This window comes from Natator depressus, chromosome 24 (genome assembly GCF_965152275.1).
Source record: "Natator depressus isolate rNatDep1 chromosome 24, rNatDep2.hap1, whole genome shotgun sequence".
Classification (NCBI taxonomy): Eukaryota; Metazoa; Chordata; order Testudines; family Cheloniidae; genus Natator; species Natator depressus.
Window position 1 is genome coordinate 5102532 of NC_134257.1, and position 23161 is coordinate 5125692.

At 53.8% G+C, this 23161-nt stretch overlaps 2 protein-coding genes across 4 annotated transcripts; one reads left to right on the forward strand and one right to left on the reverse strand.

Annotated features, from left to right (window-relative positions):
- The first annotated feature begins 1581 nt into the window (after positions 1 to 1581).
- NAXE (NAD(P)HX epimerase) lies at positions 1582 to 7917 on the forward strand. Of its 3 annotated transcripts, XM_074938220.1 has the most exons (7): positions 1582 to 1596; positions 1722 to 1777; positions 3839 to 3947; positions 4441 to 4551; positions 5068 to 5181; positions 6157 to 6304; positions 7163 to 7915. In XM_074938220.1, the coding sequence occupies exons 2-7, from the start codon at positions 1740 to 1742 to the stop codon at positions 7363 to 7365; spliced, it is 723 nt and encodes a 240-aa protein (XP_074794321.1). In that variant the 5' UTR covers positions 1582 to 1596; positions 1722 to 1739; the 3' UTR covers positions 7366 to 7915. The 3 variants fall into 3 exon arrangements, with proteins under 3 accessions (XP_074794321.1, XP_074794320.1, XP_074794322.1); XM_074938219.1 differs by having other exon boundaries at positions 1584 to 1777; positions 7163 to 7917; XM_074938221.1 differs by lacking the exons at positions 1582 to 1596; positions 1722 to 1777 and adding an exon at positions 3082 to 3631 and having other exon boundaries at positions 7163 to 7914.
- Positions 7875 to 16633, reverse strand: GPATCH4 (G-patch domain containing 4). The gene is made up of 8 exons (XM_074938218.1): positions 16498 to 16633; positions 15544 to 15697; positions 14713 to 14786; positions 13871 to 13963; positions 12474 to 12581; positions 10822 to 10922; positions 9948 to 9998; positions 7875 to 9083 (listed from the first exon to the last, which is right to left on the reverse strand). Exons 2-8 carry the CDS (start codon positions 15620 to 15622, stop codon positions 8684 to 8686), a joined length of 906 nt encoding a protein of 301 aa, XP_074794319.1. The 5' UTR covers positions 15623 to 15697; positions 16498 to 16633; the 3' UTR covers positions 7875 to 8683.
- Between the last annotated feature and the right edge of the window lie 6528 nt (positions 16634 to 23161).

A 23161-nucleotide genomic window follows, 5' to 3' on the forward strand; every position in this document is an offset into this window, starting at 1 on the left:
GGAAAATCACTTAAGCTCTCTGTGCTTCAGCTCCCTTCTGTAACATGGGAAGAGTGGGCCACGGTGTGTCTCTCACTATGCATCTAGCAAGCACCCAACACAATGCAGCCCTGATCTGAGTCAGGGCCTCTATGTGCTACCTTGATACAAATGATAATAATTAGTTCTATCCATGCACAGCCTCACCACCATAGGATCTGCCTGCAGCAACAGGGCCTTAATCTGTTTCCATTTACCCTGATGAGTGAAGTGCAAGATAATAAAGCAAACCACATCTGCGGTGGAAAGCGAATTAGATGGTTTTACAACTCTGTTTGAATAATCTGAAGCATTACTGGCACCCAGGTATAGGATATTTGTGGCTTTTATTTACTGCATCATTTTTGTAACCCTGACAATGTCCCCTTTCACATTTCAACCACGCGCTCTAGAAATATTTTTTCATTTGCTCAGAAGGTCACTGCCTGAGTCAAACCCGGGTTTAAGCACACACAAGATGCCAAGCCTTAAGACACCTGCCCTTTAAAGGGTCACGCGTATATTCCATTGGGTCTTTATTGCTTTTTCTTATCACTCCAGCACATACAATCCCCCTTGCACCTTCTGAGGGTGTTACACGTGCTGAACCTCACAAGCCCTGAGTGTCTTGTGGGGGTTTCATAGTCTAGGGTGGACAGGTTCCGATATTCAGACGGCTTAGAATATCCAGAGGCAGGGGAGCTTGCATAGCCAGATGCTTTGGGGTTTGCATTGCCAGATGTGGTGCGGTTTTTGTGCCCACGGGCAGCAGGGCTCCCATACCCAGAGGAGGCTGCATACCCAGAGAGACCAGGGCTTGCACAGTCAGGTGTGTTTGTATTCCTGGCAGCAGGGGAGCTTGCATATCCAGAGGCAAAGGAACTGGTATATTCAGAAGTATATCCATATGCTGAGGTTGAGGGACTGGCATATTCAGAGAGGCTGGTATATTCAGAAGGGCTGGTATATTCAGAGGCAGAGAGGCTGGTATATTCAGAAGGGCTGGTATATTCAGAGGCAGAGAGGCTGGTAGATTCAGAAGGGCTGGTATATTCAGAGGCGGAGAGGCTGGTAGATTCAGAAGGGCTGGTATATTCAGAGGCGGAGAGGCTGGTATATTCAGAGGGGCTGGTAGATTCAGAGGCGGAGAGGCTGGTGTATTCAGAAGGGCTGGTAGATTCAGAGGCCGAGGGGCCGGTATATTCAGAGGGGCTGGTAGATTCAGAGGCGGAGAGGCTGGTATATTCAGAGGGGCTGGTCGATCCAGGGGGAGACGGGGCGCGCTCCCCAGCGCGGCTAGGAGGGGCTGAGCTGGCTGCCGCCGGTGCCCGTCTCTTCGGCGGGCTGTGCGGAGCCCGAGGGGGCTGCATGGCCCCAGAGGGGCTGGCACAGCTGAGCCCGGCGCCGGCGGGGTGCAGGGAGCCGGAGGAAGGCCTGGCTCCAGCCCGGGATCCACCCCCCACGCCGGGGCGCCTGTGCGCAGCGCCTGCTCCGTGCGCTACGGGGCGGAGCGGAGCGAGGTTGGCCGGCTGCAGCCAGAGCTGGTCCCGGGCGGCCCCCCCTGGATGTCCGGGCTCAGGGCGCTGCTGGGGCTCGGCCTGCTGGTCTCGTCGGGCTCCCGGCTGGTGGCGGCGGGCGGGGGGCGCTGCCCGGTCCCGCGGTGGCCTCCTGCGGCGGGGGCCTGGGGCAGGGGCGCAGGCCGGGGGCGCAGCAGCAGCGCCATGCAGAACCCGGGGCGCAGCGGGCTCAAGTACCTGAGGTAGCCCCCTGGCCCTGCCTTTGCGGGGGGGCTGCCAAGAGGCGGGGCTGGGGGAGAGGGGGAATTGGGGGGGGACGCTGGGAGGAGATAGGAAATGAGGAGGGGGCTGCAGGGGCGGAGGGGAAAAGGGGGCTGCGGGGGGGGGGAATGGGGGCTGCGGGAGAGGAGAGGGGAAATTGGGGGGCTGCGGGGGGAAATGGGGAGGGGGGTGCTGCAGGGCACCAGGAGAGGAGCTGAGGGAGGTGGCCGGACAGCAGGGGATGGGGAAAGGAGGGAGGGTAGTGGGGGTTGGGTAGTGTGGGTTCTGCAGGGACCTGGGGCACCTTTTGGGGATGGGGAATAGCCCATTTATCAGGGACTGAGAGGAGGGGGACCGGGTGTCTATAGGTGGTTGCTCGGCGGAGAGAAAAAGTCTTAAAATTAATTAAAAATATGGAGAACGAGAGCATGAAAACACCCCTCTTGGCATCTGTGCAGTGTGATTCTCTCTCCCTCCTCCCCCCTGGGCCCTGAGTAACCCCCCCCCTGCCTTTTTAAATTGCCTTTGACTTTGCTTTTACAGTTTGGTAAAACAAACTCCCAGCCCTGAGGCACTGAAGCTCCCTGCAGATCAGTGGCCTGACTTCAGCACTGGGGGTAAAGAGAATGCCTAGACTAGTCCCTCTGACCTTTGGTGGCTTCATCGCCTGAGAGTGGTGGCAATGCCCCTTGAGACAGTGGGTCCCTGGAGCAACTTATTGCTGTTATGAGAGGGAATGTAGAAGCTGGCCAGCCGGGTAACCGGAGCAGCACCTGGATCTCGGCGGGGTTGGGACGGGATTCGACACACACCCCAGTACGTGTGGCATTTAGCACGGGCATTCCACTGTCTTCTGAAGCTCAACCATTGCCAGGGACAGGATGCTGGGCCTGTTGATCCGATTTCCAGATAGTCGAGTGGTCAGGGCTGGCAGGGCCAGAGATAGGTGGCGGGAATGGCTGGATCAGTGATTATGGCACGGTGAGGCTGGAGATGCAATGCTCCATGAGCGTCGGTGAATCAGCGCTCTGATCTGGTGTGGCAAATCCGGTGTCCTGTGAAGGAAACGGATGTGTGTGTTCACGCAGGGGTTGTTAATTAGAGTCGGTCAATACATGGAATTTGCATCCCACGGGAAATGCCAAGACTTCATTTTTACCCCAAATAGAAATCTTGGCCTTTTTTTGCAAAATGAAATATTCTGAAATATTTCCTGTGGCCCTCCTTGAAACATTTTGTGTTCCCACAAACATTTGATTCAATTTGTACGTTTTCATATAAAAGTGGAAAGGGTAAAGTTAAAAGGAAATGCTTTGATCACTTCCCAGCCAAAATATCAGCGTTGTTACGTTCCCACAGAATGCTCCGGTGTCTCCGAATCAGCATTTTTCCCAACAGAAAAATGTTCTGTTGGAAAATTTCCAACCAGCTCTGTTATTCCTGCGGGCCTCCAATCTCAGCAAGAGCCAGTCAGGAGACTCTAGGCACACCCCAGCACTGTCAAGACGTTTGATGGTGGAGATCTCGATGAAGATAGGCATGATGTTAAACAGGAGAGATTGCGAGTGAGCCAGGGATGGTGGACGATACTTGTGGTGATCGGGAGATTAGAGCCGTTACATATGTAACTTAAGGCCTGGCTTCGCTGCAGAATTATCTGGAGTGATCTACGACTCTTCTCGAGTCAGCCTAGCTCAAGCGAGAGCAGCCACAGTGCAAAATTACCCTTGCGTTGCGGTGCCCATGAGGGCGCTGCACTCGCTCATGGAGGATGCAAAGTCTTCGGGGCTCCTTAGTGCTGCAGGAAGCTGAGCTGCTCTCTGAATGCTTTCCCAGTGAGTGGTGGGAGATCTTGCCTGTCCTTTCGGGCTGCGTGGGGGGGAATTGCGGGACGGTACTGGAGGACGAGCTGCTCTCGAGTGGCGGTGTGAGCCAGGTGGTCGTGTCAGCTGCTGACAGGCAGCACCTGTGCTAACTGCAGCAAAGACAAGTCCTTCGATCACACGGGCTCGGCGGCTCATGTCATTTGCTTCTCCTCTCAGCCAGGAGGAAGCCCAAGCCATCGATCAAGAGCTCTTCACGGAGTACAAGTTCAGCGTCGACCAACTCATGGAGCTGGCGGGGCTGAGCTGTGCAACGGCCATTGCCAAGGTGAGCACTGGGTCCTAGTGCTTTTGCACACCTGGGGTCCCCCTGCTCTCGGAGAGCCCTTCCCAACCGGATCCAGCCATGACCTTCTGGGGAGGGGAGGGAGCTCCGTGCAGGGCCTAGTGGCAGCGGCGTGGCCCTTGCAGCTCCTGCAAGTGATCGCTTCAGGGGACCCGCGGTTGCAAACGAGGTTCTTAGATCAGTTTGCCCTGGGAAGCAGCTTCCCGGGTTTATAAGGTTGTATCTGCCACCCCCGAGCACAAGACTGTACACAGAAGGATCCTCTCTCTCTCTCTTTCTCACACACGTGCGCATGCACGCCACGGTAATGCAGCCACCTCTGGGGTGGAGGCGGCCAGCTAGGCAGAGAGCAGGAGGCAGCATGCCAGCATGCATTGTTAGCCAGGCTGATGGCAAGCAGCACAGATACCTTGGAGGTGGCTAATTTGCTTGTTGTGCTGGTTAACCGAAGCCTGTTCTTTTCTCCCCCCCACAGGCCTACCCGCCCAGCTCCTTCACCCAAAGCCCGCCCACGGTGCTGATCGTCTGTGGCCCGGGGAATAACGGAGGGGACGGCTTGGTCTGTGCCAGGCACCTGAAAATGTTTGTGAGTAGTGCTGGCAAAATGTGCCAGCCCTGGAGGCTTAAGTCCCCTCTGCCCAGAGCAGATACAGCAAAGGCAGCAGCTGCCGAGCAATACGCTCATGCAGGAGTGAGCCAGACGATGCCTGGGAGCCTCCCTGGTCCATTCAGATCTTAGCTCTTGGGCTGAGATGCTCCATAGGGGGCCCGTTCCTTTGGGACAGCCCAGCCTCCCTTCCTCACATACGGATTTTTCAGTGACCAGCCCTGGGTGAAGTTCTGCCGACAAGCTGTGACAGGTGCAGCTGTTTTCCTCGGCCCTGGGCACAAGGGAGTAGCTCTGGACGGGAGAAGGAACTAGGGAACTGGGAGAGAGGAGGTGCTTAGGGGAACCATAGGGACAGAGAGGAGGCTGAAGTGTGTAGTGTTTGTTTGACCTGGTACTTGCAAGCCCCAGGCAGGTGACGCTAGCTGTGGGTCTATGCTGGGACTGCCTGGTGACCATATTGGAGCATCGCTCGGAATTGTTCTGTCCCTGCAGGGCTACGAGCCGACTGTGTATTACCCCAAGCGGCCTGGCAAAGCTCTGTTTGAAGGGTTGACGACTCAGTGCCAGAAGATGGACATTCCCTTACTCTCGGAGTTCCCATCGGAGGTAGGGAGCGTCACCGTAGCCGGTAGACCTAGAATATCCAGCATTGTTACTTTTGTGCTGTCTTGGTACATTTCACGGCTTCGGTTGTATACATCTCACCGCACAAAATAGGGGCGAAAGGCTCACGTGCCAGACGCAGACCAAGAGTTCCTTTCCTCGTCCAGGTTAGATTCCGAAGGGACTATTGTGATGGCCTACTCTGACTTCCTGTGGCGAGGTTTAACCATTAATATTCACCAAGTGCTTTGGGATCTCAAGGAAGAAGGGGAAGCGAGGTATCAAAGGGGAAAGGCTACAGGATGGAGCATTGTTTTGTCCTGGGTTTGTACAGCACCTAGCACGCTGGGGAGCTGCTCCATGACGGGGCCCTCAGGTGCCACTGCAGTACCAATAAATCCAGTTAAAGTGGAAACGAGCAACGTGGGTTTATTGCTTGTTTATGGGCATCTCTGTGGTGCTTATCACCGCAGCGTCTGGGCGTCCCCTGCATTAGGTGACAAATGTGCCTGATGCTGCTACCGAATTATCTGGAGAACAGGGAGGGTGTTTGTAAGTGACTGTGCCGTAGTCTGCTCTGTTATGCTGGTGTAAATCAGGAGTCACTCCACTGAAGTCAGTGCGCTTAGACTGGTGTAGCCGTGTTCTCCTCCTACAAAGATACTGGGCTTGATCCTCCTCTCCCGTACACCAGTCTAACTTCACTGGAGCGACTCCTGCTTTACACACGTTTGAGGTTAGAATAAGGCCCTTTGTATTTAGCTTGTCACCCCGGATTTACCTGGTTTGAGCTCGGCCACCCATGTAAATCCATGGAGTTACTCCAGATTTATGCCAGTTGAGACCAGGATCTGGCCCAGCTGGAGATGCTGGAACTTGAGGATATTCTTGGCCTAGATGTACCCTGTAGTGTGTATGTGCCGGGGTGGGTGCGTGGGATCCTGCTGTTATAATCTCCTGACCCCCATTTGCTTGCAGTCCATGCTGATTGATGAGCTGTATGGCTTGGTGGTGGATGCTATTTTCGGGTTCAGTTTCAAGGGAGCTGTGCGGGAACCTTTCGGCAGCATCCTCAGGACCTTGGAGCAAGTCACCATACCCATCGCCAGCATCGACATCCCCTCCGGTTCGTTCCATCCCGCCCCGGCGCTGTCCAAGCTCTTTGGCATCCATTCACTTTTCTCTCTTGATCACATTGGCTGTATCAGCATGGTTCTTATGTTCCTAGTGGGCCTCTAAGGTCCTGGGGACATGCTGAGCTTTGCAGCGATGTCAGTGGTCGGGACAGCAACAGACCTGCTGGGTTATCCCAGGCTTCTGCTGTGAAGATTTGTACTATCAATTTAAACTCACTGGGCCACCCAAATCCCAGTCCTCACCTGTGGCCAGTGCCTGAGGCTTTAGGGGAAGGTTATTGTCTCTACCCCAGTAACACACTTGGTCGATGGGCAGTGCTGGTAGGGCAGGGAAAGTGAGAATTCCTTCTCGACCCTTGCCGGCTTGTGCCCTGTGAGTGAATTCACAAGCTGGCTTTATGTTGCGTCAGCTGGTATTTGCTTTGTCAGCTGTCTTGTTCGTCAGCGTTAGGTTATTGTGCTGAACTGGGACTCAGGAAAAGTGGGTTCGAGTCCCAGCTCCATGTGACCGTGGGACAGATCTCTCTGTGCCTCGATTCCCCAGCTATAAAATAGGGGTAAATACTTTTTCTCCCCCACACTCTTCTGCAGCACCTAGCACAGTGGGGCCCTGATCTCAGCTGGGGTTTCTAGGTGCTCCCGTAATACACAGAAGAGACATTCTGGGAGCTGTTACACCACCGGGGACTGGAGGGCCACCGAGAGAGGAGAACTGAGCCTTGCATATTCAGTGCGGAACTAGTAATGCCCTTATGATTCACGCCGGGGAAGCTCTTCAGACATGGGAGGGAGTTTGCCTGGAGTGGGAATGACTTGGCTCTAACTACCTCCCCCTTGGTTTATTTCAGGCTGGGATGTGGAGAAAGGCAACCCCGACAGCATCCAGCCCGACATGCTCATTTCTCTCACCGCCCCCAAGAAGGCTGCGCAGCATTTTGCTGGCCGCTACCACTTCCTGGGGGGCAGGTTTGTGCCAATGGCTCTGCAGCAAAAATACTCGCTTAATCTGCCGCCATACCCTGAGACTGACTGCGTCCTGCAGTTACCCTAGCAGGGGCCAGGCAGGATTGGTATTATCTAAAATCTGAACGAGAGGCAGTGATTTGATTGTGAAGCAGAGACGAGTCCTGCCCAGTGTTTGACTGAATCAAGCAGGTGTTGGGGGGTGGGGGGCCTAGCTGTGTGATACGAGCAGGGCCTGCTTCTGCAAAGTGCCTTTGACGTGCGCTGATCTCACAGGTTGGGGGCGCTCAGCACCTTGTTTGGTGCTAGGAAGTCCCAGGCATAGCTCTGCCTGGCGCATGCGAAGTCAGCTGTGGTCGGCCCATGGGCGCTGGGGATTGTGCTTGGTCTGACCCAGTCCCCTTTGCAGTCAGTGGGAGGCTTTCCACGGGCTTTGGATCAGAACTGAAGGGTTAAAGTTCATTAAAAGGGGGGGTTGTATTTGTTGGGAGTTACACATGGGTCTAGAAGCGGAGCTCTGATGCCAACTCCGTTTCGTATACTACACACGGAAGGGCCTGCGTTCCACGGGCTTTACAGCTGTAGCCGCCTCTGATGTGTGTATAAAATCCACCTTGTTTTTTCTCTGCAATAAAAATTTATTGACACTAAAAATCTCTCTGAATTGGCCTTTCCTTCCCTCTCTTCCCATCCATTCTTATGCAACTGCCCCATGCTGCAAACATACAGCGGGCGAAAGCCTGGCCCCGTGAAGTCCGCGGCAAAACTCCCACCACACCTCCTGATGCTTCAACCTCTGATGGGAAGCAACAGCCAGAAATGGGATTTCTAATGACACAAAAGCTGGAGAATTGAGTTATTCCCCAGTGGTGTGATCAGCTGATTCCCTTGCAAGGCAGAGCTGTGATCAGCGCTGTGAGTGGTATGTTTAGTCTCCTCTTGGCTCCGCCTTGTCCGGGGTCAAAGGGTTTGTCTACACAGCAGGTTTCTGTGTGGCAAGCCCGGGTGTGAAGCTGCTGCAATGCACTGAAAGTGCCTCACGCAATAACCTGCCGTGTGGACAAGCCCTAAGAGCATCTGCTTCCAGCTGGGCTCCAGCAGCATCAGGGCATTCAGGGTTAGATCCTGGAGGAGAAAAATCCCACCCCGGCTGTAAACACAGTGGCTCTTTTCAAGCAGTCGGGACACTAGCCATGTCTCTCCACCCATGTACTTGTGCGCAGAGAGGCCCCCTTGGGTAAGAGAGCCAGCCCGTTAACCCTGCAGCCAAAGCATGGTGGGGAAAGTGAGCTAGAGAGCGGCTGCGGAGTGACTGGGAAGAGGCCCCGCAGCAGGAAGGGCCTCTGTGCGGCGGGTCCAGAGCAGCCCTGAGGGTAGCACCCCCCTCAAACAGGATGAGCCCTCGTTCACTGCACCTTCCTCTTCTTTTTGGCCCTTTCTGCCGCCATCAGCTGCTCCCTTGAGTCCGGCAACTCGCTCTCCAAACCCTCCGTCACCTCCTCCTTCTCTTTCTTTTTCTTCTTCCTGGCCCGCCTCCCCTCCTCCTCCTCCCCTGGTTCTGGCCTCCCATGCACCTCGGCACAGCCCCCCCTCTCTTTGGATCTCTTCCGCTTTTTCTTCTTGGCTTTCTGCCGCCTCTCAGCCGGTTTGCTGCTTCCCAGGGCCGAGGCACCCGCCACTACCTCCTGCTGACGCTGTGGGGCATCGCCTCTTCCCTCCTCCTGGCTGTCCTTAGCCAGGAAGGCTCGCTCTTGCGCCTCGAGCCGGGCCAGCTTGGCACTCATGGTCAGACCGTGACGGGCTCCCCTGGGAAGAAAACACCAGACGGCAGGTTAACGACAGCCTGAGAAGAGATCGTGCCTAGGCCAGGGAGACCTGCGACCACCCTCTCGTAAGTCACCCCTGCAATGTCTCCTCCCTGCTTCCAATACAGTTGCATCCGACAGACTCAGCTGGATACTGGCTGGTGTCTTAGGATGCTGGGGACTAGCCAGTTTCCTAGTGCTTGTGGCAGCCACGAGGGGGTGCATGAGCCACACCCCCCTTCCTTGGGCCTGAAATGGACTCCAGTTATCCCCCTCCTCCAACTCCCGGGTCAGGCTAGCAAAGCAGGAGTGAGGACCAGTTCTGGAGACAGGGCTATGCCTGGAGCGGGGGTAGGCTGTCTCCAGCTTCGGGACTGGAGGGGCAGCCTGGCAGTGCTCAACGGAAGCAGCAGGAGCTGGGGGACAAACTTACTCTGATCAGTGATGGGTGCTGGGGCCAAGTGTCGGAGGGGTTAGAACAGGTCCTGCTGGCAGGGCTTCCTCATTAGCAGGGAGCCGGGGCAGCGTGCCACCAGGGGACAGAGCACAGGGTCTGAGCTCCAGCCCCACGGTCCCACCGCACTCAGAGGCGGGGATGGGTTCCTGAGATGTGGAATCAAACAGAACCAGCCCCCCAGCCCCCCAGCTCCGCCTGCTCTGGATAGTCCCCCAGCCCAGGACGCTACAGTCTAGGAGCCTTAAAAGTCCACCTGAGCTGCGGGAAAGGCCGGTCATTTAGTGGAACTCCCCCACCCACACCATGCTGGATAAATAGACGGCACCGGGGCTGGAAGGGATCCTGGTGCAATTGGGGGAGGTGGCGGCGTTCCGAGCCGGCACTAGCCATGTCATTCTGCCCACTTACTTGTGCGCAGTGCGGCCGCCACAGGCTCGGACCAGCTCCTCGTCCGTCAGCCTGGGGGAAAGAGACAAGACAGCTTCCTGCAGGGACCCATCGGGTGCTAACTGCTAGTGTTTCTGTAGGCCGAGCTCTCTCCAAGGTGTAAGGCAACAGCAGGGGAGAGATCCCACCAGCGGAAACCAGGCGTTTCCAGTTTTCCAGGTGTCCCCAGGACTGAATGAATTAGTCAGAGGCTGGCTGGCGAGTGGGGAAGGCTGCCCCACTTCAGCCACCACTGGAGCTGGGGTGGGAGTAAACAGGGCACGCTCCCCAGTGCTGTTCTATTCAGCGGGCCCATGGGCTCACGCTCTGTGTCCTACGCCGCCCCTACCGCAGGGGGCACTAGACAGAAAGAGACAGCTGCCCATCTATGCCTCATAGTGTTTGCAAGTCCCAGCGAGGAGGGGAGAACTGGCCATTTCGCTCCTAGTGTGCCACCGAGAAGCCAAGCCCACCGCTCCCCTGGAGAAATGGTTCACTCCCCGAGCCAACCCTGAGCTGTCCAGCAAGTTGGGGTGGGGATGAAGACCCATCAGGGATCTTGACCCCCTCCTTGCATGCGGCACAAGGATTCCTCCTGCACTGCTGGGGACAGATGGTGGGGGGAACGACAGCTCTGAGACAATGGAGATCAACTAGCCATGGGATTATACAGCAGTCACAGGGACTACTGCAGAATCAGATGACAGAGTAGGACTGCCCCTCCCCCACCGCCTTGGAGTACAGTCTGTTCTCACAGGATCTGGCCCTCTGAGCAGAGGTGTGTCCCGTGGCTGGTGGCCCAGCCCAGCGGCTCAGAACAGCCTCTCACTGCCCCCACACCCAGCTGGGCACTTACTTCCTAGCACTAGACAGGTCCAATTTCTCCTCGTCCTCGCTACTCTCAGAGGTGGCAACCTGCTTCGTTGGCTCCTCCCCTCCTGCCGTCAGCGTGGCCGCCTGGGACGGAGACAGGTGCAGTCAGAAATCAGTGCGCTGGAGACACACCCACCACCCCACAGGCCGGGCTGCAGGTGTAGGGAAAGCTGGTGGGGGAGCAGGGACTACGTTAGTCCAGAGAGGCAGCGTTGCAGATTAGACTGAAAGTCAGGACTCCTGGGTTCTATCCCCAGCTCTGCCTCTCTGGGTAGCCTTGGACAAGTGACGGTCTCTTTCTGGGCCTCAGTTTCTCCATCCCCACATCTATGCACAATTCAAGGAGGATGGTGAGAAATTGGAGAGGGTTCAGAGAAGAGCCGCGAGAATGATTAAAGGATTAGAAAATGTCCCATATAGTGATTGAGCTGCTTGAGTCTACCTATTTAGCTTAACAGAGAGAAGGGTAAGGGGTGACTTGATCACAGACTATACGTATCTACATGGGGAACAAATACTTAATCATGGGCTCTTCCATCTAGTAGAGGAAGCTCTAAAATGAGCCAACAGCTGGAAGCTGAAGCTAGACAAGCTTGAACTGGAAATAAGGTGTACCTTTTGAACAGAGAGAGTCATTAACCACTGGGACGATTTACCAAGGGGCGTGGTAGATTCTCCATCGCTGGCAGTTTTTAAATCAAGATGGGATGTTATTCCAAAAGATCTGCCCTAGCAATGACTTTGGGGCAGTCCTCTGGCCTGGGTTATCCAGGAGGGCAGACTAGACAATCATAGTGGTCCCTTCTGGCCTGGGAATCTATGAAATACTCCACTACCCTCTCTTGAGGGGCAAGCACAGGGGTGTGAGGAGGTTGTGCTCTATATATGGGCTGTGTGTCATGAGCCCCAGGATCTAGGCCACATTCCCCTCCACGCAGCTTCAGCTGGATACAGTATTCCTCTTACTGCCCCTAACTACTACAGTGTCGCAGGGCAGGTGTCAAAACCGCATACAGCAACCGTGCGCACAGCGGTCAGACTTCTGCCCTGTTTTACCCCAGAGGCAGCTGCATTTCAGCATGGGGAGCATGATCCCTGTGTGCTGTTGCTGTACGCGGTCAGACTTCTGCCCTGTTTTACCCCAGAGGCAGCTGCATTTCAGCATGGGGAGCATGATCCCTGTGTGCTGTTGCTGTACGCGGTCAGACTTCTGCCCTGTTTTACCCCAGAGGCAGCTGCATTTCAGCATGGGGAGCATGATTCCTGTGTGCTGTTGCTGTACGCGGTCAGACTTCTGCCCTGTTTTACCCCAGAGGCAGCTGCTTTTCAGAGCTCAGTGAGCAAACCCTATGCTGCATCCTCATACGCTGTCCAGCTACCACGTTCCACCCCAGAGGGGGCTGCATTTCAACACGGGGTGGGCAATGCCTGCGCAGCGTCACTATGCGCTGCCAAACAGGTGACTTGTTTCACTCCAAAGGTGGCTGCAGTTCAGCAGTGGCTGAAGCATGTGTGAAGCTGTGGGATCTTTCAGGATAGAAGGCGCCACAGAAATGCAAGACATGATAGCCGACAGCACAGCAGCCTGTCTGCAGCGAAGGGGAATCCCGAACACCGACCCGCGTGCCCTGTTACCTTCACAAATCGGCCGTACAGCATGCTCCTGGGACTGGGTGCTTTGCGGGGCTTCTTGTTGCTGATCTCCCCGTCCTGCTCAGAGAGCTTTTTCATTTGGACGCCATCCTGGGAGATTTAAACAGTCATCGTGTGATCAGCCAGGCCGCTAGTTAGTTTAATTACATGCTCCATATTTCACACTTACATACTGTTAATTGTAGAAGTGTAGGACTGGACGGGACCTCAAGAGGTCATCTAGTCCCGTCCCCTGCACTCACGGCAGGACTATGTAATAACCAGACGTCTCCTGACAGGTGTTTGTATTCGTATCTGTATTACAGTAGTGCCTAGAAGCCCTGGCCCGGGCCCCATGGTGCTAGGCGCTGTACAAACACAGAACAAAGAAACAGTCTCCGTCCCAAAGAGCTTCCAATCTAACTGGTGGATACACTCAGAACGGGGAGGGGGGAGGGTAGAGGGTAGAGCAAGCAGACGATAAGACAATACCGATCAGTAAGATGGACACCGGCTGCCTAACAGTTCTGGAGTTTTTCTGCTAGCATCACGGCAAAGGAGAGTGATCAATCTCAACTCACTTTGCCAAGATGGCTCGGTATCATTGGCTCTGTTTTAGAGATTGCATGCCTCAGTTTCCCAGAGGGAGAACACCACGCCCGAGCCAGCACAGCGAATCAATGGCTGCGGCAAAAAGAGAAAGCCGGTGTCCTGCCACCCAGCCCAACACCTTTCCATATGAGACCCTTGGACCAGGAGCAGAAAGAAAAGAAATAATCAACCATAATGTTTTTCCTGATCACTGGTCCAAGGATGGTCTTGTGGTTAAGATACAGGTGGAGCCTCCGGACTCCTGGGTTCTATACTCCCAGCTCTGGCACTGTGACCCTCGGCAAGTCACAGCACTGCTCTGTGCCTCAGTTTCCCCATCCTTAAAAAGGGGATGACTATACCGATCCTCCTTTGTAAAGCCCAGCATCTCGTCAGATCGGGCCCATGACGCATGGTCCTTAAGAACTTATGTGACAGTCAGCACCAGTATTGAACCAGGGATCTCCCAAGCGAAAATCGTGAGTCGTTAGAGATTGAGCTAAGGAGCCAAGTCCTGTAGCAGGGGCTGTAACAGACACCTAGCGTCAGAGGACTGGGCACAGAGGGAGACACACACTGAGCAGCGAGTTCCAGGAGCTCTATTCATTGCAGCTTTGGCCAGGGAAAACACTCAAAGCACTTTTGGAGAAGTGAGCAGGGCTCGGCTTTGTTCTGGGAGGGCGTCTCTTGTACAGCCACATCTGTAGCCTGGCGCCGGCCGCTCTTTATCAATCCCATCTAGCTCTTAGCACTTAGATCAAGATGTCCAGGCCTCCCTGATCCCCCCAACCCCTAATCTCCCCCTTTACCTGCCCAGCCTCCACTGAGATGTTCGCAGCTGACTTGTTGAAGAGGTGATCCCACCAATGGAAAGTGAACTGCTCTGCTGGGTCGTGACCCACCTGGTTTGGAAAAGAAAGGGTTAAAAAACCTGCCTTGCTCCCCATCAGGATCTGCTGATCCAACAGGGCCGCTCATGGCTGCCGGGATCCTTCTCAACCCAGTCAGGCTCTAGGTCCTCCTTTATTTATAAAGCAAAGAGCTTTTGCAAGTGTGGGACACTCAAGGATCTCTGAGCGTATGCGTGTGTAAGGGAGGGCCTTGGGCTGGCAATGCGGTGGGACAGCCAGCCCAGGGGGAAGCGAGTTTAAAGCCAACCTCATCTGCTGGCCTAGCAGGGGCTGGGGGAGCGGTATCCGCTCTGGGAGGGGAAGCAGCAGAGAGAAGGAGCAGCTGATTCTCTTTTGCCAATCCAGAAGCAGCGCTGATGGAGCAGCATCAGGTTTGGCAAAGAGAGCCTTTGAAAGGTACAAATAAAGGAGGCCTTCATCATCCTCAATCTCCCCCACGCACACCAGAAGAAGTCTTGAAGGGGAGAAAAATAAGACAAGCCCACAATTTCAACAGCCCTGCCCCACTAGGAATTGAGCTGAGACCCCTCAACCTCATTCCATACAGGCCCAAAGAGCAGCCAGAAGGTAAATGGGCAGGATCTAAATCAGCAACTCGGGGGGCCACAGCCTGTTCGCAGTCCCCTGAGTCGTCCAGCCCCAGAGCACTCCTCCTATGTATAAGGTCAAGGGGGCGCTGCATTATACAGCCTAGGTGTACTGACGGTCAGTTTTGCTTGTATAGACCAGGTCTTCCTTACCCCAGCTGTGTCGCATTTCACTTTCACCTTGATGGCTTCAGAGATGCCATTCTCTCGCTTCCCCAGCCCTTTGCCTAGAGAGAGCACAGCAAGATAAATGCAGGACTTCCCTCACGTTAATGGCTCCTGGAGGGGTCGTAGGTGGGGATCAAACCCACAACCTCTTGATCCAAGAACACAAGCTCCAGCTTCTTAAGCTGAAAGACTAACCAGCAGCAGAACCATAAATCTCTTACATGGTTCAGGCACTAGAAGGGGACAAAGCTCCATCAGGCCCCTTGAACAGAAATGGAAAACCCAGTGCAGTCAAGAGACACAATATTGTGAGCATCAGAATCACCAGATTGGATCAGCACCGAGATCCTTCAAAACCAGTTTTCTGTGCCCATCAGTGGCCAGCATCAGGTGCTTCAGAGGAGAGTGCAAGAAATCCTGCACTGTTGGGATAACCTGTTCCTGGGCAAGGTTTCCTCCTGACCCTCATAAATCAGGGATTGTCTTAAACCCTGAAGCATGAGGTTTAATATCCCTTCAAAAAATTATATCATTGACTTATTATAATTTTGGCCATTCTTATTGTCTACATACACACTCAATCCCTCGTTGAATTTGGCCTCGATGGCATCTTGTGGCAAGGAGTTCTGCAGTCCAATGGCACGTTGTACGAACAAGTTATTTGCATGTGTCAATTTTGAATGTGCCACGTTTCAGTTGTACTGAGTGTCCCCGGTCCTTGTGTTGGGAGACAGGAAGCAAAGGAGCTCCCGATCCACCTCCTCCAGACCAGCCATTATTTTGTGCACCTGATTTTTGGATGCATCAAGCCCATACCTTGTTTCCAGCCGTGCCTCTGTAACTGCTGCTCCGCAAACTTCATCCCCACAGACTTGTTCTTGGGAGAGCCGTTCATGATGGACTCAGGTTGCTATTCTAAAGCTTGATGCTACTTGAACCCTGCAGCTTCCAGGCCGCCCTGTGCATCAGTCTATTATAGGAAGATGGCGCATAATTACATGCGCTGAAATGACCATGTGCACTGAGCAGCGCCCACTGCCCATGGCAGTGTGGCCTACGGGACCGGGACTCAGGAAATCTGGGCTCTATTCCCAGTTCCGCTACTGGCCTACTGTGTGACCTTGGGCAAGTCATTTCACCTCTCTGTACCTCAGTTTCCCCACCTGTAAAATGAGGACAAAGACACTGACCTCCTTTGTAATGGGTTCTTTGCAAGAAATCAGAGAGGAAACACCTGTCCCACCCAGTGTCCCCCATCCCATGTGAACAGTTGGCCACAGCCCAGCAAAACTGATCTGTCTTATTCCGAATGGGAGATCAAGTCCAGGGAAAGCAGGACAAGGGGAGCCAGGTAAAAGCACCCAACCCTTTGAATCCCCTCCTCATCCCCCTCCCTCCAACTCCCTATATACACCCACCAGCTCTCCATCCCCAAGGATGGCAGCTCCCCAGCCGCCCCCGGATTCCCATCTAACCCCCCACCCCCCAGATCACCACCCAGCCGCCCACCCTCAGCTCTTCAGCTCCCCATCCCGCCCCCTTCAGCTCCCCCGATCCCCATCCAGCCCCCGACCTTCATCTCTCCAGCCCCCCAGCTCCCCATCCAGCCCCCCACCAATCCCCATCCAGCCCCCCACCCTCAGTTCTCCAGCCCCCCAATCCCCATCCAGCCCCCCACCTTCATCTCCCCAGCCCCCTTCAGCTCTCCAGGGCCCCCCGATCCCCCGCGAGGTCTCCGCCCCCCTCGGCTCCCCACATGCAGCCACTCACGGTTACACCGGACTCCTTCCCCGCGACCACATGTCCGGCTCTGCATGGAGGCCGCCATCTTCCCGGAAGTAAAACCTCCGCGGCGTTCTAGGTTTGCGATGAACCACAGAGGAGAAATTGGCCCTAGTGTCTAAACCATAGAGTTTGAATCCTCCAGGGATCTTGCCCTGCAAAACGCCTTCCACCCGCACATCCCATGTTGCTACTGGGTCATGGATCCCATTGCCCCAGCTCATCTGATCCCAGTGCAACTAGCCACTGGGGAAAATTTCCCATAAAACACTGAGGGGAAACTGGTGTCCTCCCCCCCCCCAAAACCCCTTTATTGTTGTTTCACTCGGATTGGTTTGGTTTTTGCAGCGTAAAACCAAAATACAAAACAAATCAACCTACACCATCCTCCCCCAAAGCCTGGCTTGGCTTTGTTTTGTTTTCCCTTTTGCCAGTGGCAAAGGAGTGTGTGCGGGGTGTGTGTGTGTGTGTGTGGGGGGGGGGGGGGGGGGGTTCCATAGGCAATTTTGGAAGAAAGGTTAAAAAAAAAATGTCCCAAGTGGCATTTGGCTGAGTGGAACAAGGAGGCCGAGATGCCTGGGTTTTCCAGGGAGCCAAATCCGCTTGCACGTAGCTGCTTCCTTAGACTGGAAGCTGAGGCAGGGCCTGGTGTTGTTCTGTGGTTGTGGTCCACGAGCAATGCTGCAATACGGATCATGTGAGGCTGCGGCTTATCCCCCGCCACCGTCTCCTCTCCCCTCACCGACCCTCCCCATCCCCACTCAACCTGTCTAGAATCAAGTGACCTTCCCGTCTGAGTTATTCTGTCACCTTGCCTGTTATTGCTTTGCCTTTGAAAGGTTGGAGGAGGGCTCAATTTTAAAGGGACACGCAATAACATGACAACACCACAACAAAGAGCTCGGGTGGCTGCCGAGGGGGGCTGACAGAGAAATGCCTCCCTCCTTGGAACCACTGTATGCCACAAAGGCATTCCTATTACAGCACAAAACCCCCAGCGCTGGATTGCATCACCCAGAGACAGACCCTGTCAGAAAGCTTTCTGTTACCGCGGCAACCATCACATGGCACTTGGCCCCTGTCAGCCCAAGGATGTTTGTTTCTTCATGCGACTGTACACAAAAAAAGATGGCCAGATTCCACCCCCCACCCAGCGTAAATCAGCCTAGCTGGATTGGAATTAATGGACCAGATTTCCCCCCCACCCCCCCGGTGTAAGTCAATGTCACTTGACTGTTGGCTGATTTACACCAACTGTGGATTTGGCCCCAGATTCCAAATGCTACCTTAATCAAAGGCAGGAGGAACTGGTGTCCACCCCACCCTCCCAAGCTAACCACCCTTCCTGTTGTAGCGTACAGCTTGATGGTAAAAGTCATGTCAGTCATGTAGGGAGAGATCCTCAGTTGGTGTAAATTGTCATAGCCCCCTTAATTTCAATGGAGTGATGCTGATTTACACCTTTTGGGACTCTGGCCCATTTGATGCCCATTTACACCAGCGTGGGATCTGGCCCATTGACACCATGAGAATTTCTGCCTCTCTCTGAGACTTTCATGGTCTAGAGCGTCTCATTCTAATTTTGATCTGGATTAAAGAATTAGGTCGCGCTCCATCCACAGAGCACTAATCTGAGCAGAGCGCTTTATGAAAGGTGCTAACTCATCGTGGGCCCTGGAGCACTTGGGGGCATCACATTACAGGAGAGTGAACAATGATTTGGCCTTCACCCCAGCCTGGTCCATCCAGGCACTGAGGGGCCAGGATGGCATACAGCCCACCTGCAAGGAGTACTTCGGGGGAGGGGAGAGTCCCCACGACTGAGCAACTTAAAGGAACATGGGAGACTATTGTGGGGGTGGACACAGATGCCTCCCCCCCCAAAGTATTTCCATTGCAGGGATGCTAGCCCTCCCCTGCCCCAGTCCAGCCATCCCTGCCCCATCTAACATTTCAATGAGAAACAGGTCTCCTTTAGAGGACTCGGAATAAGGTGATATAACAGGAGACTAATAAGACCCCACTAGCCCTGGGAGAATTACCTACCCCTGCCCTCCATCCCCCTCACTATGAGCTGTGAGCAAACGACAATGCCACACTAAGAGCATTGCTTACAAAATACTTGGCTGCTGCTGGGCTGAGACCCCCAGCCTCTCTTGCTGACCAGTACTGCCTCACGGTTTCCTTGTGCTCCCCCACTGAGCTGCCTCTATCCAGCTGTTGTCTCTTGTCTCGTACTTAAACTGGAAGCTCTTTCGGACAGGGACTTGTTCTGTGTTTATATCTAGCATCATGGGGTCCTCCTGCATGACTGGGGCTCCGAAGCACGACCACAATTCAAACGATAACTCATAACAATGCAACAATTCAGCTATTTTGGCTGCCTATTGCAAAAAGACTGTACTAAAAAATGGAATTAAACTAATACTAGTGTGATATTCTTCATTAATGGCATTGGTAGGGTCTGCTAAATCCCCTGGGATCTTCTGAGGCCCTAACAAGCATCCTTTGCATGTTTAATTATCACACCCTGCACTTTTCTAGTGTCTTCCCTTTACTTTGTAATTGTAATGTGTAGCTCTTTTCATATGCAGATCTCCAAGTGCTTTACCAAGGAGGTTGGTATCCTTAGCCCCATTTTACAGCTTGGGACACTGAGACACAGCAAGGTGAAGCCATTTGCTCAAGTTCACCCTGTGAATCCGCATTGGAACCAGGAATAGAACCCAACGGTCCTGGCGCCAGCTCCAGCACTTTGACCCACCTGCCCTGCAATAAAAGGCAAGACTGAAAGACGACTCCAGATTGCTCGCTGGCTGTGTTGTGTGTCAGAGAATCCTCTAAAGGCAATTCAGCATCATGGCTGGGCTACCGGCAGGGTAACAAGAAATACAGAAACTGCTATGCCAGCACAGACCATCTAGAGCTTTCTCTCTAGTCCAGAACAATCTAGAATAGGTCATTCAGAACAACACTGCTAATCCAGTCAGAAAAAGCCATCTAGAACAGTCCACCTAGCCTAGTATCGTTCTCCTTCTAGTTTGGAGCAGCCTAGAACAATGCCACTTAGAATCACGTCTGGGGCAGTCTAGAATGGGCATCTAGAACAATTCATCTCATCCAGGTGAACTAGTCCAGAAAATACTATCTAGAATATGTAGTCTAGATTGGTCCATCCGAGAACAGACCATCTAGACTGGTCCATTTCATCTCTTGTCCTGAACCTAACCCCAGCCAGTGCTGGATGCTCCAGAAGCAGGTGAAGTACCCACAAGGTTGTACATATTCCCCCATCCTCCCAGTGTCCCATGGCAACATGGCCAGGAACCCAACCCAATCTGGCAATCTGCCACCCACGAGCAGGAGCACCTGACTAGCAGTGTCAGAGTCTGACACAGAGGGATGCAACGGTGGTTGCCAAGAGAAGGGAACACACACACACACACACACACACACACACCCCCATCGCAGTGTCAGAGTCTGACACAGAGGGATGCAACGGTGGTTGCCAAGAGAAGGGAACACACACACACACACACACACACACACACACACACACCCCATCCCTTACCGCCAAGCTATGTTAATGAGATGCTCTCACCTCTATTTCACTGGGCCCTCAAGGCGCTCCATGAAGCCATTTCTTCCTCATAACGAGCAGGAAATGAGCTCTCAGGCTAATGAGCCATGGGCAGAGCAAAAGGGGGAGCAGGTTGTTTTTTTATACTTCATTTATTTAAGCTGTCCACTGACTCTTCCACACTTGTTTGGGTGTCATGGTGACAGCTGCCATGAACACTAGTGAAAACCACTAATGAGCTGCTAATATCCTGGATGCTAATTAAACCCCTTTGGAGAGACAGTAGCTGTCAGCCCAAAGCAGGGTTTATGGAGGCTTGGAAAGAGGGGATTTTGTGGGCAAAGCTCAGAGCTCTGTGCTGGCGAGGGGACCTCAAGCACCCCAAAGGGGTCAGGGTCACCCGTCAAGTTCACAGATGGGTTTGGATTCCCATCCCTTCCAAAACTGGGGGTTCAGGCTCAGCAGCTAATTGAACTTCACAGCCATCCCCCAGCAAGTCACAGGCAGAGCTAGGAAGAGAACCCAGGCATCCTGACCCCCAGCCTCCATCCAGTAGATGACACTCCCTCCTGCCACAGCCAGGATTCTTGGGTTCTATTCCTAGTTCAGGGAGGGGAATATAGCCTAGTGGCTAGAGCAGGGGACTGGCAGTCAAGACTCATTCAGTCTATTCCCACCTCTGACACTGGCTTGCTGCATGACCTTGGACAAATCACACCGCTGCTCTGTGCCTCAGTTTCCCCACCTGTGAAATGGGAAACACTTTGGAATGGGGGTGGGGAACCTTCCATTAACAATAACAAACCCTGCTAATCCTTTGGTAAAACCAGCTGCATAATTACTTCTAAACGAATTTCTTCTCCAAAGCCCTCTCCCCCCCCACCACCCTTTCACCTTTTAAGAAATACAAGCTCACTCATTTGCCACTGGGGATTGAATGAAGCAGAACCAATGCACTCAGGCCCTATTGCTAAGAGACAACTCTCTGGAGCACAGAAGAATCTCCGGGCTGAGATATAGTGACTGCCATCCAATTGCTTCTTTTCTTTCCATCATGCAAGTGACTCAGGATTCGGATGCACGACAGGGTTAGCAACTTATCCCTGGGGAACGGCAAAATAATATAGTTAAACAGAAGCCGAGATGTTTAAAGGGACATTTTCCTTAGAACAGGCTAAAATCTGACCTGCTTGCTTTTCCCACCTGTTTACAAAGTTCTTGTAAATCTTGCGTGTGTGCGTGTGTGTGGTGTGGAGAAAGGCTGTTTAAACCAAATGCTTTGAAGTTGGTTTTCATAATGAAAAATAATGGTCGCAGTCCCTCCGCTCATTATCAGCAGCCCTACCATAAACAAACCAGCGCACGCACCTCAGTCTTCACGAGCGATTCCACAACAACCAATTAGCCTGCGCTATTCAGCCACCCTGAGCAGCCCTATCATAACAAACTCACGTCATTGTCTGACGCCGACAAGCAACCGTACACTGAACAAAACTCATGCGTGCACCCCAGGGCTCGCTAACAACCCTACAATAACAAGCCAGTAAGAACAGCAATTTTCACCCACTTTCAGGCCTCTTTATGCTGCCAGAGTGGGGCAAAGGGCCTTCGGGTAAATGAAAAGCAGGGGCAAAGTTGCTACACGAGCAGCATGTTTTCAGTTCAAGCCCAGGGGTGCTCCTAAGGCCCGGTCTATATTAGGGAACATCACTGAGGTTGATGAGTGACCCAGATGCAAACCCCTGGGGTTGATGTGCTGTGCTGGTACGATGCCAGTCAGTGCGAGCCCTGATTTGCACTGGTGCAGCGTGTCATACCCCACATTTCAGCTGCCATCTTGGCCAACACACCAGGGATTGAACCAGGGACCTGCAGAGCGAAAGGCCGCTGATGGTCCCAAGATGGGGCTGTAACAGATTCATCCGGCACAAATTGGGACTGTAACGCACACTCCCCAGCGGGGTGCATCGACATGACAGGCCAGAGCCTCCGTGGCATTTAGGTCTCTGACTTCCAATAGGAGTTAGGCACCTAAGTACTTCTGGGCCCAGAGCCTCATTAGCGCTGAGGTGCCTTTGCGTTGGCAGTGTAAAGGGGGCCTGAACGTGGGTGTGACTCCCAGGGCCAGAGTAATGCAAAAGGGTCTCGGTGTAAATGAGCATCAGTGCCCATGGGAATCCCCCCAGACCCGAGTAACGGCACGGACGCTGTTACACTCCATGCATGTTTCTTCTAATGCAGGCGGAGCCTGAGCGGAGCGGTGGGACTTTGCTTCTATCAGGCACATTATCTGTCAAGGCCCTTTGCCGTGCAAGGGTCTCTCTGCCATCAGCTTTCTGGGATTCCTGACTGCAGGACTTGATAAAGGGGCAATATTTTTAGACCACAAGGCTGGGTTTATCTCACTTGTCAGGCTGCTTTTATGTTGGTTCAGGAGGGTTTTTTTTTTTCAGCCTGAGAAATGGCGCGACTCTGAACATCTGCCCTTCCCCGCCAGGAGCTCTGAGCACTCACACTCACAGAGCAGGTCACTGGTATTCTCCCGGAGTAGCAGCACCAGGAATGGAACCCAGGAGTTCCAGTTGCCCCCACCACTGTAATCACCAGACCATACTCTTTCCAGGGGTGAGCCCAGAGCCCAGGAGCCCTGGTGCTAAGTCCTACACCCTAACCACCAGAGCATCCTCCCCTTGCAGGCTTTAGAACCCAGGCATCCTGACACTCTGACCCCATTGCAACCACTAGACCCCCATTTCTCTCACAGACCTGAGAAACGACTGGAGGAATCCTGACCTCCTAGGCTTCTGCTGCAACCACTAGATCATGCTTCTCCCCCAGACCTGAACATAGAAGCCCGGAGTCCTGGCTCTCACACGCCTTCACCTCTATGTCACACTCCCCTCCCAGAACTGGGACTAGAACCCAAGACTCCAGTTCACCATGATGCAATTCTTCCTTGCTAGTGATCCAAAGCAAATCTTCTCCTTCTCCTACACTGGAGCCAGCAAAACTCAGAGGGCCCGATTCTCATTGACACTCAGCCCCGGTCGGCACACAGATTTGATCTCACTA

Excerpts from the sequence above, each read along its gene's own strand:
- NAXE (XM_074938219.1), top strand. The coding sequence starts at position 1,584 with ATGTCCGGGCTCAGGGCGCTGCTGGGGCTCGGCCTGCTGGTCTCGTCG. Across the intron at positions 1,778-3,838 it reads AGCGGGCTCAAGTACCTGAG|CCAGGAGGAAGCCCAAGCCA; the intron begins GTAGCCCCCTGG and ends TTCTCCTCTCAG. Across the intron at positions 6,305-7,162 it reads CAGCATCGACATCCCCTCCG|GCTGGGATGTGGAGAAAGGC; the intron begins GTTCGTTCCATC and ends GGTTTATTTCAG.
- GPATCH4 (XM_074938218.1), bottom strand. The coding sequence starts at position 15,622 with ATGAACGGCTCTCCCAAGAACAAGTCTGTGGGGATGAAGTTTGCGGAG. Across the intron at positions 13,964-14,712 it reads TGAAATGCGACACAGCTGGG|GTGGGTCACGACCCAGCAGA; the intron begins GTAAGGAAGACC and ends TTTCCAAACCAG. Across the intron at positions 10,923-12,473 it reads TGTACGGCCGATTTGTGAAG|GCGGCCACGCTGACGGCAGG; the intron begins GTAACAGGGCAC and ends TCTCCGTCCCAG.